Raw genomic sequence first — 15,379 nt, 5'->3', positions numbered from 1 at the left:
TTACTCAGCAAATGTCATGGGAGGAGGAGTAGAGGTCTAACAGGCCAGATAGCAGACTCCAGAGGCTACGGGATACTGCCATTCTCACAGCTCTCCGCTCTTGCTCGTGGGGATATAAATTAAAATTAAGCGCAGTGTTTCTATCGCCGAATGCTAATTTGATCAGTGCCAATTTTCCAGATGCTGTAAGGCTGCAAGTGTCAGGAGTTGTGGTGGATGAGGACACAGTTGCAGGACGCAGAGCGGTTTAAATGTTCAAAAGCAGTCTTTTATTTAAATGCCAGGAGGGCAAACAAAACAAACTAAAAATCACACTTTGCGTGGTCGAAGGTAAAGTACAAAATAACAAACTAAAAATCACACTATTTGTGGCAAAACTAGGTGAGGCAAAAACAACATACTTAGCACAGAAAGAACAGGATCAAAAACAAGGCTAGGCTAGGTCCAAAGTTTAACAAATAGCAAAAACAAGGTCTAAAGGCATTGCATGGCATAACCTGGTCACATGGCGGTAGCAGGGCATGGCAGAGACAAGGACAAGACTAAACACAATCCCCTTTGGTGACGACAAGACAAACTGGCAGAGAGTGCAGGGAAGACAAAGACTAAATACACAGGGACCAGGGAAGACAACGAGACACAGGTGACACACATGAGGGCAGGGCAGGTAATCAACCAGGAGGGAAAACACAGGAAGCAAAACTCAAGACAATACACAGGGAGGACAGGACTACCAAAGTAAAACAGGAAACACAAAACAAGACTAGACAACTAGAAACACAAAACAAGACTAGACAACTAGAAACACAAAACAAGACTAGACAACTAGAACAAGACTAAACAAAGACCCAGATCTACAGGAAAAATAACTATAACTAAACACAGATTAAACTAAAAACCCAAAACAAGTAATCAAAACCATAAACAAACACCAGATCGTGACAGCAAGGTTGGCTGAGAATTCAGTGAGAGGCATAGAGGCTCCAGGTCTCCATTATTCGAGGGGTGTCGATGCCTGGAAACTGATTAAAGATGCAATATGTTTGGATGTAAAAAAATATTTTGTAAAATGGAGAATAAATAATGATAAAGTGTTACGTCTTATAACTTTAAATACCAGATTTCAGGCAGAAACTGTCAAAACTATTTAAATTAAGAAAAATGCTCCATATAAGATGACAAGTTTAGCTTGATTTATGCTTTTGTGTTGTCCCTATATGCATATTTTTGGCTGTAGCCGAGGCCGTTGCAGTTTTATGTCCCTGTAGACGCAGGTTTTAGCCAGCGGCTAACATTTCTGTGCTGCTGTATGGATTTTCTGTTTGTTTACTTTTTGTCATACAGACTGAAACTGATCAGATCCTGTTCAGAATTGGAACTGATTAAAGTTGAACCACACTCACTTTAACTGAACTTACTGCAGTGTAGATTAGAGAGATGATGGAGGAGATTAAAATGTGCCTGTCCAACCTCTGAGAGACACAAACTAGGTAAACAAATGATTTGTGCATTTCTAGTACCAGCAAATTCAATGTGATCCACTTGGTTTATCAGCTAAAAATGTGAAGGAGGACATGGCATGTTACCAAGCAGTCACGGTCTGTTAGCAGACCAGTCATTGCAGTCCATGTCTCAGCAATGTGTGTTTCTGGAGAGGTGCTGTCAGGCAGTGTAGCCTGCCAAAAACAGCAAAAGTAAGAGTTGTGTCAATCTTCTCAGTGAGGACATGTTTGTATATGTGCACAAAGACACTGCAGGTCATCCTGAACAACAACAGTTCGATATGTTTTCCATTTATCATTAAGGTCTTGTATCCAAATTAACTAAGATCACAAAGCAGCTTCCATCTTTGTCAGCTCCACTACATTAAGAGCACAGTAATCCACACCTCCCACCACACCACACCACACCTACAGTATGTGCATGCAACAGATTTCCCTTTAGCATCCCTGTGTGCATGATCCTACACTAGTTTCTGTACTGTTGGAATGTCCCTCGTCCTGCTTCACATATAAAAAGTCTTCATGTGCAGCATGTGATGTTAACTGGTAAATTCAATCAGTCCGATGCAGTGAGAGAGAACCTTGTGGTGAAAAGGTAGACGGTTCATTTGAATTCCCTGGGAGGATTAGCAGCACCAGAAGATTAAGACCAGCAAACAGGCTTTTCTAATACTTCCCTCTGCTAAATATTCTGTGCACTATCAATAAACAATACAATTATCCTGTCAAATTGTCAATTCAAAACCACGTAACATGCATGTGCCATCCCTCGGGATGCTGATGCTCAATCACATAAGACACAATAGAAAATGCACTAATGTCCACATACATACACCCCTGAAGCAGATTCCTCAAGCTCCTTTTCTATGTCTGTGCACTGATTACACACAACCACTGCAGAGCTTTGCAGAAGTGCAGTGGGCTGAATTCTGTAAAATATAATATGCTAAGAAAACCCACATGGTGCAATTAAATAAAGCACAGTTTACTGGCAAATCCCGCTCCTTCACAGGGCTTTGTGAATAACAAAAACCATTCTCCTGTGTTTCGGCATTATAAAAAAAGCTCAGCGTCATCCATACGGGAGGCCATTCAATCAGGTGGAACCAGAATAATGGCACGAATTGTGAGTCCCTCACTGCAGGAAGTGAGAAAAAGTTTCTATGGATGGAGCTATACCGTCTGTGATCACATTCAATACATCGAGGGGCCAGACTAAAGTTAACTATATTTATTTTGCTCCCACAGCCACAGGTAACTGAGCTCAACTGTGAAAGTAATTGCTTCGTTTCTGGCTGAGAAAGCTCTTTATCACCTGCTGTTTTATTTTTAGACCAAAGATTTGTAAATCCAAAATATGGTTTTGGAACAGAGGGCAACAAATGTCCAAAATGCATGCAGAGTTAATGATTGATTATCAAACAAGGACGGCATAAATATCACGGTGCAATGACTTCTTTATGAGGACAAGATATGGGAGTGAATTTCAAAACTTCTCGAAACACTCGAGAAGGACGCCATCTAAGACAGAATAAATAGGTCCATCAGTCTCTGGTTTAGTAGTGGATTCCGACTCTCAGATCCGACTGTTGCTATGGGCGATCACCATCCAAATTGAATTTGTAATCAACATTTTGATGTTTATTGATTTGTTCTCCCTCCCTGCCAGCAGGGGGTGCACATTGTGTGTTTTCTGTTACTCCTTGGCAGGTTCCATTCTCTGATTGGTGGGGAAATATTGGCAAACAGTTTAAAAAGTCCTTTGTTACAGCAGCCAATCGCTGTCCCTCCTCTCCCTACCAAAACAGTGCCATGCTGTGCCGTGCCTGTGGTCACGATGGCTTTTGATCACATTAATTGAACACGCTAGTTGTAGGGGTGACAGTCAGGTCTCTCCATAGAACAGGCAATACCACAATATCAATAAAGATAATGCTGAGCTAAATCCTACATGCATTGTGTATTTTGGGGTTTGCGACAATATGAGGACCATCTGTGACGTAAAAATAACATTTTCCAATATTGCACTGAAAGGTGCCAATATTTTCCTCACTCTTCTCTCCTCCCTCGGCTGCTGCAGCGCCTTCTCCACCACACTGACACCAATTATTCAGAGAGTAGCTGACAGTTTTATCTAATTGGCCAAATGGTGTGTGAATGCATGGCCTGTGTATCCCATGGTGGCTCTATCTGATAGGTCACATGTTTGCATGGTAACTGTGAATTTATGGCACTTGTACTGTAAATAAAAGGGTGTTTTTTTCCCCCCTCACAGTATCCAGAAACACAGTAAAAAAAAAAAATGGCTGCCCAACGCCCATAGTAGCCTGTCTTTCTACATATTAAGTTGTAAAAGTAGTTGATGTTGGCCTGATGCTTTCTGGAGGAAAAGTAACGGTGCTCGGATTATGTTCACTGGCAGGAGTTTGTTCCAATGGAGCAGGCGGTGTGACGTTCTTACACAGCAGTGAAAACCTACCAGCCAATGAAAATGATTAGTCTGCGAACGTACTTCACAAGAGTCTGCCACGATGAAGTGAACGAAGCAGAGTTACTGTTGTGTTACATCAACTGAGCCGTGAATAGAAAAATGACATTTATTTATATTGCTCTGGTTGCTAACTTACAGAAACAGAGGGTTAGCTTTAAGTGTTGCCCATTAACGTCACTGGCTGTAACTGCATTCTCTAACACTTGTGTCCAAGAATAAAGGGAGACGACAGTAAAAAAAGAGAGAGACATGGAAACAAAGAAAAGTTGTGATGACACTTCGCCAACAATAACAGCTGAGAGACGCTGTGTTCTGTGACAGCATGACGTGATGGTCTCTTTGTGTGTGTCCATCTGTATCTAAATCTGCGTGCATGTGTTAGATTGGGGGCATGTCGGCAGATGCAAAGCTCGGGAACAGGATGGCGTCTGAATCATGAGATGTAAAAACAGGTTTTAAAACACCCACTGAGTCTTCCACATGCATTGATTTTTTTTTTACTGGTCAGACATAAAAAGTACTGACCATAGCAGTCCAAACACCATTCTGTGCGAAAGATATTTAAATATAGAGTGCGGCGAGTGCGTCAGAGCGGCCCTCTATCTCTGCTCAGTGCTGTGTGACAAAGTCCTCTCCATTCCGTAGGTCTCATCAAATCTACTTGTTCATCACAGTAGAGACCATTATCTGTTATAGTCTTTCCACCTGCTTTTCATCTTACCAACAATAATGCTATACATTCTCTCACACAGCACAGTGTCTTTGTGAGTCATCTCGAGAGTTTTTTAACTGCCGTAACAGCAGGCTGATAAATATACCTCTGTCCAACAGGGCTGCTGGAAATCCTATCTGTTCTGAATGGTGTTCTGCTTTTTTCAATTTAAATCTAAAGTGGGTTATAAACAATTCTGAATCGGTTTACCCAACTATAATTGGTATGTCTCCAACAGTGCAGAAAAATTATTCATTCGGCTGCAAAGCTCCAAGCATTAAGACCCAACAGTAGAATTATGATGCTAACATAATTTCTTTGTTGACAATTACCAAAGATAAACAACAAGCAATATAAATAGATAAATAGTAAAATCCTCTGCAGGGTTCAGACTCCAACTTCGAGTAAGGGATGACACAAAAATCTGCATCCCACAGCTTATAGGACGTTGCATGCAGCTTACTGTGTGTACATAAACAAAATAAATACATTTTATTTCTTAACCATTTCTCACCATGTAAGAAACAATATGATGGAGTAACAGGGAAGGAAAATGGCTTAAAGAAGGATTTTAAAAAAGTATTTCTGCTCCTGCTGCCGTGCACCGTGAAAACCTACCATCACTTAATGCATGTAACAATGCCTCCCACTGTATCTGCCTCCATTCTATAAACTCCCCCCTATCTGTTTGACCCTCTTTCACTCTCCATCTGCAGCCAAAGAGTAATCCCAAGGCCGGTCAGGCCCTTCTGCTTTGAACGTAACAAAAAAGGGAGAAGCAATCTAGTCTCATCCTTTTTCCATTTCTACTCAGCTCCATCTAGTAATTCTTTTCTCAGAAGCTGATGTGGCTGAATAGTTGAATTTGTCCAATATAAAAGCCAAATGGAGCAGCAATCCTGCTTAAAGGGACAACCAGATCAACAAACACGACTTAAATTTGGCTACTTTGAGTGGCGGCACTTTGTCTCTCTCCAACTGAATGATAACAAAAGTAAGAAAAAGGACCTAACTTCTACAGGACCAAAAGCTTCCATATATACATAATGCAAGGGACAGTATGAAAAATTGATTTTTTTTATTAAAATAAATTACTGAAAAGGCATTTAATGCCAACAAGAGGCTGTAAAGTTGGAGAAACTCTGCCAGTTTCTTTCAATAATTCACAGTGTTCTCGCTGAGTGGCCATGCTGATAAAAAATGCAGGTTTTTTAGATCAAAAAAAGAAATTCAGGAAACACTTCTTCCTGTGTTGTGCATCATTTAAATGTATACGCACAGCAGCGTATATAAAAGCGGGATAAAAAAATGGAGACGGTGGAGGAAACGGCTGAGATTAATCCTGCCATTATCCGCCTGAAAGGAGTGTGGACAATTTATCGTTATTTGGCATCAGCCTTATCTGTTCTTTTATATACAAGTTTGTAATGATCAACAAGCTCGGAACAACGAGCAGGAATTGCAATTGGGTTTCACCAGGACAGAACAAAAAGGCATCAATACCACATGGGTTTATTGCAGTAAATTTAAAGAGCTGCTTTCAAGCTGCAACCTCAGCACATGCCAAAAACTGCAGTTCCACAAGTGGCCACCTGAGGCCAAAAGGGAGTCAACCCCCCCACCACAGAGGACTTTGATCCAACACCGCACCTTCAATTATAACTGGAGAACTTAATTAAGAAATGCATTGACCCATAGCTTTAATAAGCACAAGCCTTGACTACAATAATAATGTTATCAGTGTTTTGACAGGACTGGAGGTGGACTCCCTGCATATCTTCTCTTGGGGCAATAATTTTATTCTATTGCTGTGCCGGGAGGGATTTGTGTTCACTCACAAAGAGGCATTCAAAGTTCTAATGAGATGCCAAGAAGCATAGTTCAGTGGCTTTTGCCAAAATATGGAGGCACGGATTCAAGTAAGTTTTTAATTACTTGTTAAAGGGGGACATTCTAGCACATGATCATAATAGTGTATGAGGTAGAGACAGATATTTTTAAATTAGTGAGACCAAATAGGAGCTGAAAGGTTTAAAGTACTTTTATCTCATGACTTAGTTCTTAAAAGAAAAGTTCCATCAGCTATGCAACTCTCCTACAAGTAATTTATATATAATTTTAGCACTCATCACCCTGTGCTGTCACTTTTTTAGATTTGCCACTGAGACACTTGATACATATCAGCTATGAGCTGCTTCCCCTCCAGGAAATCAGGAAATGTAATTGTAAGAGTCAGATTGTGAGGTTTAGTAGATGTGTTTTGATCACAGCATAATACCTCTTTAGACATGATAAGGCCAACTTGTCCTTTAGGGGAGAACACTTATCTCAGACTCATATAAAATCATGTGGAAGTGTCAGACTTTGTCTAAGTCTGTAAGGAATCCTGAATCCTGTGTGTGTGAGTTCAATAGAAAATCTAACTCACCCCAGCCGCAAAGCCTAAACTTCCATCCAAGATGCGCTTCTGGAAAAGGGCAGATAAGAAGAGAGATTGTGTGTAAGTCAGTCCAATCAATATCCTGAAACCTCCAGAGTGAAGCAGTCGGTGAAGTCAAAACGGCTGGCTTAACTGGCAAAATTGCAACATGGCCCATGAGCGACAGGGTCAGAGGACAAAAATGCACAATTTAGTGCAGCTAAAGTATTCTGTCAATAGAAGGGGTTTGAGATTGACATCACTATCTGCCTATTAAGCAAGCAAAGGAGACAACCAGCATAGCTTAATGTTTGCATACAGACATGATATTGTTTTCTAAAGTGAGGTAAAGCTAGTACCTGTTGGCTGGAGACGACAAACACCAGGGCAGCTCCAGCAGCGGTCAGACCCCATGTGAACAGAGTCCCCAGCAGGGCCTGGGTCACGGGGGTATAGCCTTCCAGCATGGTGCCAGACCTGGGTAAACAACAGTCAAAGTTATCACTGAACACCTTTGCAATATAAGAGCTGGCAGAGAATATCTTGTTATTATCCGCACCACGAAGGACTATAACAAGTCAACAAATAAGACAAGATGGTGAATGCACTTAGGCTGACTCTTCTCAGATCAATACATGTCCATTTAAGCCCTTATATTACCTGTCTGACACACACCCGCTGTGTTTGTTTCTGCACACATCGAAGCTATTGTGCGTCAAATCCTGTTTGCTCAGGATTTTGACATCCTGGATATGCATCTCTGTAGCCAGACTAGTTTTGATTGGCTCATAAGTAATCCAGTATATTGATAATAAATAATCTGTAAAGTTCAGTGTAGAGTAAAGGAACTAAAGTGGTCACAATTTACGTTATGTTTTCCACATACACACATACACATACATGACTTTACTCCAAAGCAGGCTCAACAGAAACCCGACACATTCACATACAATAAACATGAGCTGCAACCACTAGAAATATTTATGAGTGTAAACTGTGGAGACTGCTTCATGCAGCCATCAAATGACATATTTTATGAGCACATTAAATTAACACTAATTTAAGCAATGGGAATATTTACTAGCTGCTTTTATAATGAACTGGAACAAGTGAAGAATTTGTAAGAAGTTTATGTGTTTCTTACGTTATGTTTTATTTTCATTCATTGCTGTCGCACACAAAATGCTTTAATGTAAAGTAAATTTAACAGCGCTGCATTGTGTGTTGTAACTGGTCGTGTAATTATAAACATACAATGCAAAACTATACACCAGCTGTAAGCAAGCCAGAGCCAACCGGCTAAGTTTAATTCTTTATCGTTCTGTATTAAAATTACAACGTCATACTTCGCTACACAGCTATTTACAGTGTTAGGAAACATCAATAATTAATTCGGCTTAGTTTAATTTCATTAATACGCTAACGGAATCGATGTTTTGAGGTTTACTCACTTGTCTCCACTGACACCTCGACTTCTCTGTATTTACTTCCTGCTTCCCGGTACACGTGTTTATGACGTCGGAAGTCCCGCCTCTCCTCGTAGCCTATTGGTTAGTCCCGTTGAGCGGCAGAGCCGGCAGAAGCAGCAGTAGCTGCGCAGTGGCAGCTGCACAGAGCTCATTCATAAAAAATCCTGCTCAAACACTCAACTTTTGTGGTTGTTTTAATACTTTTGTGAGGATATATAAAACAAATATTAGCATTTTATAACCTTTGAGTCATAATAATGTGTTTTTAGTGGTAGGATCACAATTAAAGGGACAGTTCACCCTAAAATCTAACACTTTAATGTAGTTCTCTCTCTCAGACTGTGAGGTAAATAAAAATGTGTATTGTATTAGATAATGTGTGAGGCAATTTCTGAGTCCACAGTGGTGATGATGGCCGTCCAGGAATGTGATTATTTTCCTCTCTTTATCACCCTCAAACTCATAATTCTACAATAAATGAAAGAAGGAGCTCAATTGTGACCATTTTCTGGGCATCCATCTGCAAAAAAAAGAGATCCAAATGCTCCATGTAGCCCTAAAAATCAACACATAAAACATCTGATCTGAACATGTTTCATATGAACACACTACTAAAGATATTTTCATATTTTACCTTTGAATACACATGTGTGTGTGTGTACATGTGAGGATATTTTGCTGCACTTTGACCAGGAACAGATTCCATGGAGGCCGCTGGGGAATTCTCTTTTCCCAGTAGTTGGAGTTTCCGGTATTGCTGCTGTCAATTATCTCTCAGCAGGAATTCCTGAGAGAAAGTTAACCTTTGACCTGCAGACTAAATCAGGAACATTATGAATTTTTGTTGCAGATTCTTTTGTTTCTTTTCTTTTTTATAACGAATCTTGAAATAATCAGGAAGGAAAAGACGACTTGATCCTGTCCGTCAGGCTGTGCCATCGTTCATGCATTTCAAACATCTTTTCCTTATTTGTCTGTTTGTTTCTGTGTTTCCACAGAAAGTTGACTAATGCTGTCTTTCCAGTAAATAATGCTTGATTACATCAAAATGCTTCAGAGTCACACAGGGTCAAAAGGGAGGAAAAGACATAGTGTCCTAGGAAGTCTGTAAAGCTGGATGTTTGCTCAGTGCATTCATTTTCCATATCTGATATCTGATTTTTTTTTTTAAATCCAGCCTCAAGTGGCCACTTGAGGAACTGCAGTCGCAATATCTTATCTAAATGTTACACGTACGATGAGAGTAAGACCAGTAAATGTAACGATGTTCCCATTAAAATCAGTGTTTTCACTGTATTTCTGCCTCTCTGTTCCAGAACCATCGGACATACAGTATATGTGCAAAATGGCGGCTCAAGAAAGAAGCTTTGATTCCGAGGAACTGACATCAAATATTGATGTTTACTTCTGATGTTTTCCATCCCTGCGGTTTTATGCTAATGCAACTTCAAAACACCTGCATTGCAAACACCCCATCACGCTGCATATTTTTCAACTGCTCTGCATGATGATAAGAGAAACACATCGGCAAACAATGCCGTGTTATACATGCTGCGGATGCTTTGTTTTTTTTATTTTTAAATAACAACCACCAGGGATGATGTTAAAGACACAATAAATCCATCCACTGCTGTAGTTAATGAAACACAGATGCTGTTGAGACACACGTTCTTTAAATGTTTTACATTTCTGTGCTGCAATTGCTTTACTGTGCTGTTACTCATGAGTGAGTCTTTATAGACAGCGTTGCTGGGAAACAATGAGAGGATGAAAATAGCCTGATACAAACAATTTAACGACATGTGGAGTTTCTAGATTTCTTCGGTGGCTCAGCTTTGTGGTGCAGCACGGCACTCGATGTGAAACTGAAAATGCCCTCTAATGAAACAGTGCATACAGGCTGCAGATGGGTTTTGTGTTGGGGTGGGTTTTCTTATTTTAGCACTGGCAGCAGCATAGTTCTGTTGGATGTTGACCTGTCTGAAAAAAAAAAACTACTAGCGCTGTGCTAACAAAACCAAACATGGCTGTTCACAGAGCTAACATAGACCATGCAGAAAATAAGAGGCAAGAACACAAAATAAACCAGTGGATCGTGGTCGCCTATGGGCAAAAAAAAGGCTCTGAGCTGGCTGCTGAGTGTCGGATGGCTGGCTGGCTGGAAGACTTCCATAAGTGGCGACATGGGGCTGTCAACAACACGCTTTTTGATGGACGCAGGACTGCCTGGAGCGAAGCCAAAGAAGGAAGCCAAAGAGCTGCCTGAGTAGGCTCTGGCTGAGGAGGAAGGACATGTGCTGGAGAAAGAACAGCTAACCCCAACAACAGCCGCAGGGGGGAACACCCATCAGCTGCAGGGGGCGACAGGGAGATGTCCCTGAATATGAAAAATTCAAGAAAGATTTCAAGTAAGATTATGTTTGCATTAGCTAGCTAACACATAGCGATAAAATATTCCTTTGACAAAGGACAATCACATTTCAAAGAGTACCTTAAAGGTGATTGGCTAATTACATCAAGCTAATTTAAGCCAATCGGAGTAATACATTGACGAACTACAAGCCAACCTCCATGTTTATTGCTATGGCAACATCTGTTAGTGTGAAGCTATGCACAAGGCGATAGGCATGTTTAGTTTTATCTTAAAGGGTAAAAACACATTTCATTTCATGTGCATACAGAACATGTTGCATTTTGTGTTGTCGGGTTGTCGTCACAATCTCAGGGTCATCTAATCTCCACAGAAGAAGAATCTTGAAGAATCAGAGCAGCACGTGAGTGCTGGGGATGAATGCAGAGTTCAAAATCACACTTTTTCTGCCAATGGGTGTAAAAAAAATCTTCTTGTCACTTAACCATAATCACACAAGATGTTGCAAAGAGAGGAAAAGTAACACCAGAGAAAAGGAGGATGTCTTAAAAGCTTCTTTTCTGACCGAGGGCGAAGAGTAGAGGCCCTTAGCCTGACATCCCATCCCCTTTAATGGCTTTCTATTCTGCAGCACGTGGACATGGACGCCAGCGTCTGTCCGTCTGTGAACATCACAGTGAAATACTGCCTGTGAAATATGAAGCTGTCAAGCGTCTCCAAATTTAGCGCCACAAAACAAAGTGTTTCAAGTGATTTTTTTTTTTTTTTTTTTTACAAGGGTCGGGGTTCGGCGGTGGGCTTCGTCATATGTGTCGCTCCCCGGGGGGGAAGTTAAGCCGCAACATAATCGGGAGTTTAGACTACAAAGACATTTTTTTTCTCAGGTTAATTGGAAGCAGTTAAAAAGCCAGAGCATGCAGGGATCTCTGAGGAAATCTAAAAACTGAGCCACAAAAGAAGCATCTTTGTAATTAGATACAATCAAAGGTTTAAAGAAAGTGTCTTGATTGAGCTTTGTTGACGGTAGGTGGTGGATTTTCAGAGGGGTGGTGGTGGTGGTGGTGGGGTGGGGGGACGTTCCCTGGGTATTCCAGCTATGCGTGTCGGAATGGCAACAGGACGGAGGTCATCACTTATCCCCGATCTGCCCCGCCACCACCTCTTCTTCCTCTTCTTCTTCCTCTTCTTCTTCTTCTTCTTTCCTCCCTTCACTCCTCTTTTGGATGATTGAGAGAAACAAAAACAGCATCCCGATGTCAAATGTCAAAAAACAAAAGACTTCTCTCCCCCACGTTGGCAGATTTATTCAGTCTGGTGCTGGAAAGGTGGGTGGTCCAGGCCATGAGATTGGAGTGTTATTATTTAGGTTTAGTAGTATGACCCCTCTCTGTCACTAAACTATGAAGGAGGGGAGACAAAATGGTAGAAGAAGAAGAGGAGGAGGAGGAGGGCGGCAGAGAAAAGTTATAAAAACAAAAAGTGGCTTTACCTTGGAAACCTCATCATGGCAGAGGAAACAAGCTGGAGTTTATCACAAACTTTGGAGACTGATGAACAAGAGTGGGAGGTGTGTGTGTGGGAGGGTGGGGATGGGGGTGGGGGTCTCCCACCCCTCTCCCCTCTCCCCACACACACACACACACACACACACATAGTGCCAGACACACTCCTCACACACTGTGGGGGGAAGAGATATAAAAAGGGCTCCCAGGGAGAAAGAGCGGCCAGGCAGGCATCAGAGCGGCTCTCCTGCACTTTCTCTGTGTGTGTGTGTGTGAATATATGTATACATATATATGTGTGTGTGTGTGGGTGTGTGTGTGTTTACGTGGGTATCAGAGAAGCGCACGGCACAAAGGAATAAACTTTTACACTTGATTTTTTCTTTCTTCAGAAGATGAGAAGCGATTAACCTGATGGGGGGAGTGTGAACCTGAAACCTCTCTTTGATTTTTGTTTGTTCGGTTGAGTTGTTTACTCCCTCGGAGTACTTTTGTTTTACTTCCAAGAGGTGACTGTGGAGCTGCTTGCAAAGGAATTTAAACAGGAGCAGCGATCGTCTCCCTCTGAGTTGTGATTTTGTATCTTCATCTTCTCGCTTCGATCGATCAGTCGTCCAGGCAGGATGGATGCCTCGTTTAAATCAGACTCTGACTTCAATCACACCTTTGTGGACGAGCATTTTTACTTTGAAGACAATATCGATGGGTTCGGCATCACCATGGCCATCCTGTACCTGGTGGTTTGCATCGTGGGGCTAGCCGGGAACTCTCTCGTCATCGTCGCCATTTTAAAGCTGGACAAACTATCATCCTCCACGACTGTGTACATCTTCAACCTGGCGCTGGCCGACGGACTCTTCATGGTCGGCCTCCCCTTCATAGCGAGCCAGAACTTCCAGAATCAATGGATGTTTGGGGACGTTGCGTGCAAAGCGGTCATGGTGCTGGACGGCATCAACCAGTTCACCAGCGTCTTCTGCCTGACGGTGATGAGCATCGATCGCTACATGGCGCTGGTCCAGCCGCTCAGGTTTGCACGTTGGAGGACGCCACGCTGCGCTAAGATCGTTTCGTCCTTCCTGTGGCTCTTCTCCCTTCTCACCATTCTCCCAATGGCGCTCCACTTCTCAGCAGAACGAGGTCTGTGCATACCGGACATCGTTTCCGACGCCTGGTGGCTCGGCGTCCTCTCTTACACCTTCGTCATGGGCTTCGCTTTGCCCTTCGCCGTCATGACGGCCTCATATGCGGCCCTGCTGGTCACCTTGCGCTCCCAGCGGCTCCGGACCTCGACGCCGAACTACGAGAGCCATCATCTGGAGCGGCAGGTCACCAAGATGGTTGTGGCCGTGGTTGTCGTGTTCGGCGTCTGCTGGCTGCCGTTTTACACCTTCAACTTCTGCTCGCTGTATCAAAGCGGCCTGGTTCTGACCTTCGCCAGGGCGTTTGAGTTCATGGTCCTGCTGTCGTACTCGTGGAGCTGTGCTAACCCCATCCTCTACGCCTGTCTCTCTGACACCTTCAGGAAGCACTTCCACACCCTACTCTGCCCCGTCGCTAAGTCGCCTCCCAGCATGCAGTGCAACACAGAACGCTACGACATGAATGATGCAGCCGAGCGGGATGTCACAATTCCGGCATAAGTGATTTTTACTTTGGACTTATTTTCCTGGAGATTGTTGAGCCTCGCTGTCATGGTCGTGTGTATGCTCCCTCTTCATCCCTGTCTCGGTCGCAGGTGTTGACAGAGAGTTGGCTTTTCATCACACTTCTGTTGATCACACACACTTCACTTCACTGTTTGAGTACCGACTGTCTGAAAAGTCTGTTCTCACCTCCCAGCGGGGGAACACAACACTTTGCACGCTGTAATTTCTTTTCCCACAATATAAGAAAGGCTAAATAAACACACTTATCAGACAGCATAGCTCCATTTCCTTTAGACGATTTCCATAACCGTGTCTCCGTCATCTGTGACTCAGACCTGTTTGTATAATGTGTCTCAGACCTCTGAGGGCGCTGCGCTGCAGCTCCTGTCCTAATAAAATGCAGCACAAGAGGGATGAAGTGTGGAGAGACAAACAGAATCGTGCAGGGCACATGCCTCCAGCTGAATGTAAACACATTACAAATAACATTGCCGCAAGTCTCACAGCTGGATTAGCGGCTTCCACCACAGGAGGGCCAGCAGACGACTGTGTTTGTGCTTGGGTGGCCATGATAAGCGAGGCGCGCCTTGGTATGTCTCACATGTGCTGCAGGCTGGATTCTGACATTCAAAAGGCACATGAAGAAATGAAAAGTCTAACAAGTCTTCTACTTTATAAACTGTATATTATTCCTGTGTGTATATAAATATATATATATGTGTGTAATGCAAACATGCTACAACCTGTCTGTTAATATCCACCCAATACTCCACCTTTATCTCTGAGTTTGATGTTTTTAAACCTACCATGTAGATCATTGTTGCAGTATTACATTCCATAATTGACATTTTTTCTTTTTACCTACATTTCTTTTTTTTTTTAATTAACCAGACTAGAAGAACAAATCACTTCTTATTTCCCCCCAAGAAGCTCGAAGTCTATAATAACTGCAATGTTACATTTGATTAATTTGTAATTTTATTTGGGCTTGAGGCATTAGGCATAAAAAAAACTTTTATTACTGACAGTTAGTGAATGCATTATTTTTTTAAATAATTTTGTTTTATTCTTGTTAAATAATTTTAAAAAATCATTTTAAAAATTAATTTCTGAAATAATTCAGAAAAAAACAAAATTTTTAACAATTAAAAAAACTTTTCCAGATAATTATGTTAAATTAATTAAAGAAAATCCACTGAATACCAGTCAATAAAATATAATATTTGGCTGCAATAAAGTGGTTTTGGGTATAAATAATGTTCCT

General features: G+C 41.9%; 2 protein-coding genes across 3 annotated transcripts in view; one reads left to right on the top strand and one right to left on the bottom strand.

Moving 5' to 3' along the window:
- The window catches only part of slc39a11 (solute carrier family 39, member 11), an 87,634-nt gene extending 78,978 nt beyond the window's left edge, over positions 1 to 8,656 (bottom strand). For both annotated transcript variants that reach the window (XM_028408641.1, XM_028408642.1), the window contains exons 1-3: positions 8,576 to 8,656; positions 7,484 to 7,601; positions 7,134 to 7,172 (exon numbers count right to left, since the gene is read on the bottom strand). In XM_028408641.1, coding sequence (XP_028264442.1) covers positions 7,134 to 7,172; positions 7,484 to 7,591 — 147 coding nt within the window. In that variant the 5' untranslated portion in view covers positions 7,592 to 7,601; positions 8,576 to 8,656. The remainder of the gene's footprint in view (positions 1 to 7,133; positions 7,173 to 7,483; positions 7,602 to 8,575) is intronic.
- Positions 8,657 to 12,701: 4,045 nt separating this feature from the next.
- On the top strand, positions 12,702 to 15,127 carry LOC114437358 (somatostatin receptor type 2). Its single transcript, XM_028408006.1, has one exon. It carries the CDS (start codon positions 13,090 to 13,092, stop codon positions 14,107 to 14,109), a length of 1,020 nt encoding a protein of 339 aa, XP_028263807.1. The 5' UTR covers positions 12,702 to 13,089; the 3' UTR covers positions 14,110 to 15,127.
- The last annotated feature ends 252 nt before the right edge of the window (positions 15,128 to 15,379 follow it).

The sequence above is a fragment of the Parambassis ranga genome, chromosome 6 (genome assembly GCF_900634625.1).
Source record: "Parambassis ranga chromosome 6, fParRan2.1, whole genome shotgun sequence".
Lineage (NCBI taxonomy): Eukaryota > Metazoa > Chordata > Actinopteri > Ambassidae > Parambassis > Parambassis ranga.
This window is presented reverse-complemented; position numbering and strand designations above follow the sequence as displayed.

Excerpts from the sequence above, each read along its gene's own strand:
- LOC114437358 (XM_028408006.1), top strand. The coding sequence starts at position 13,090 with ATGGATGCCTCGTTTAAATCAGACTCTGACTTCAATCACACCTTTGTG.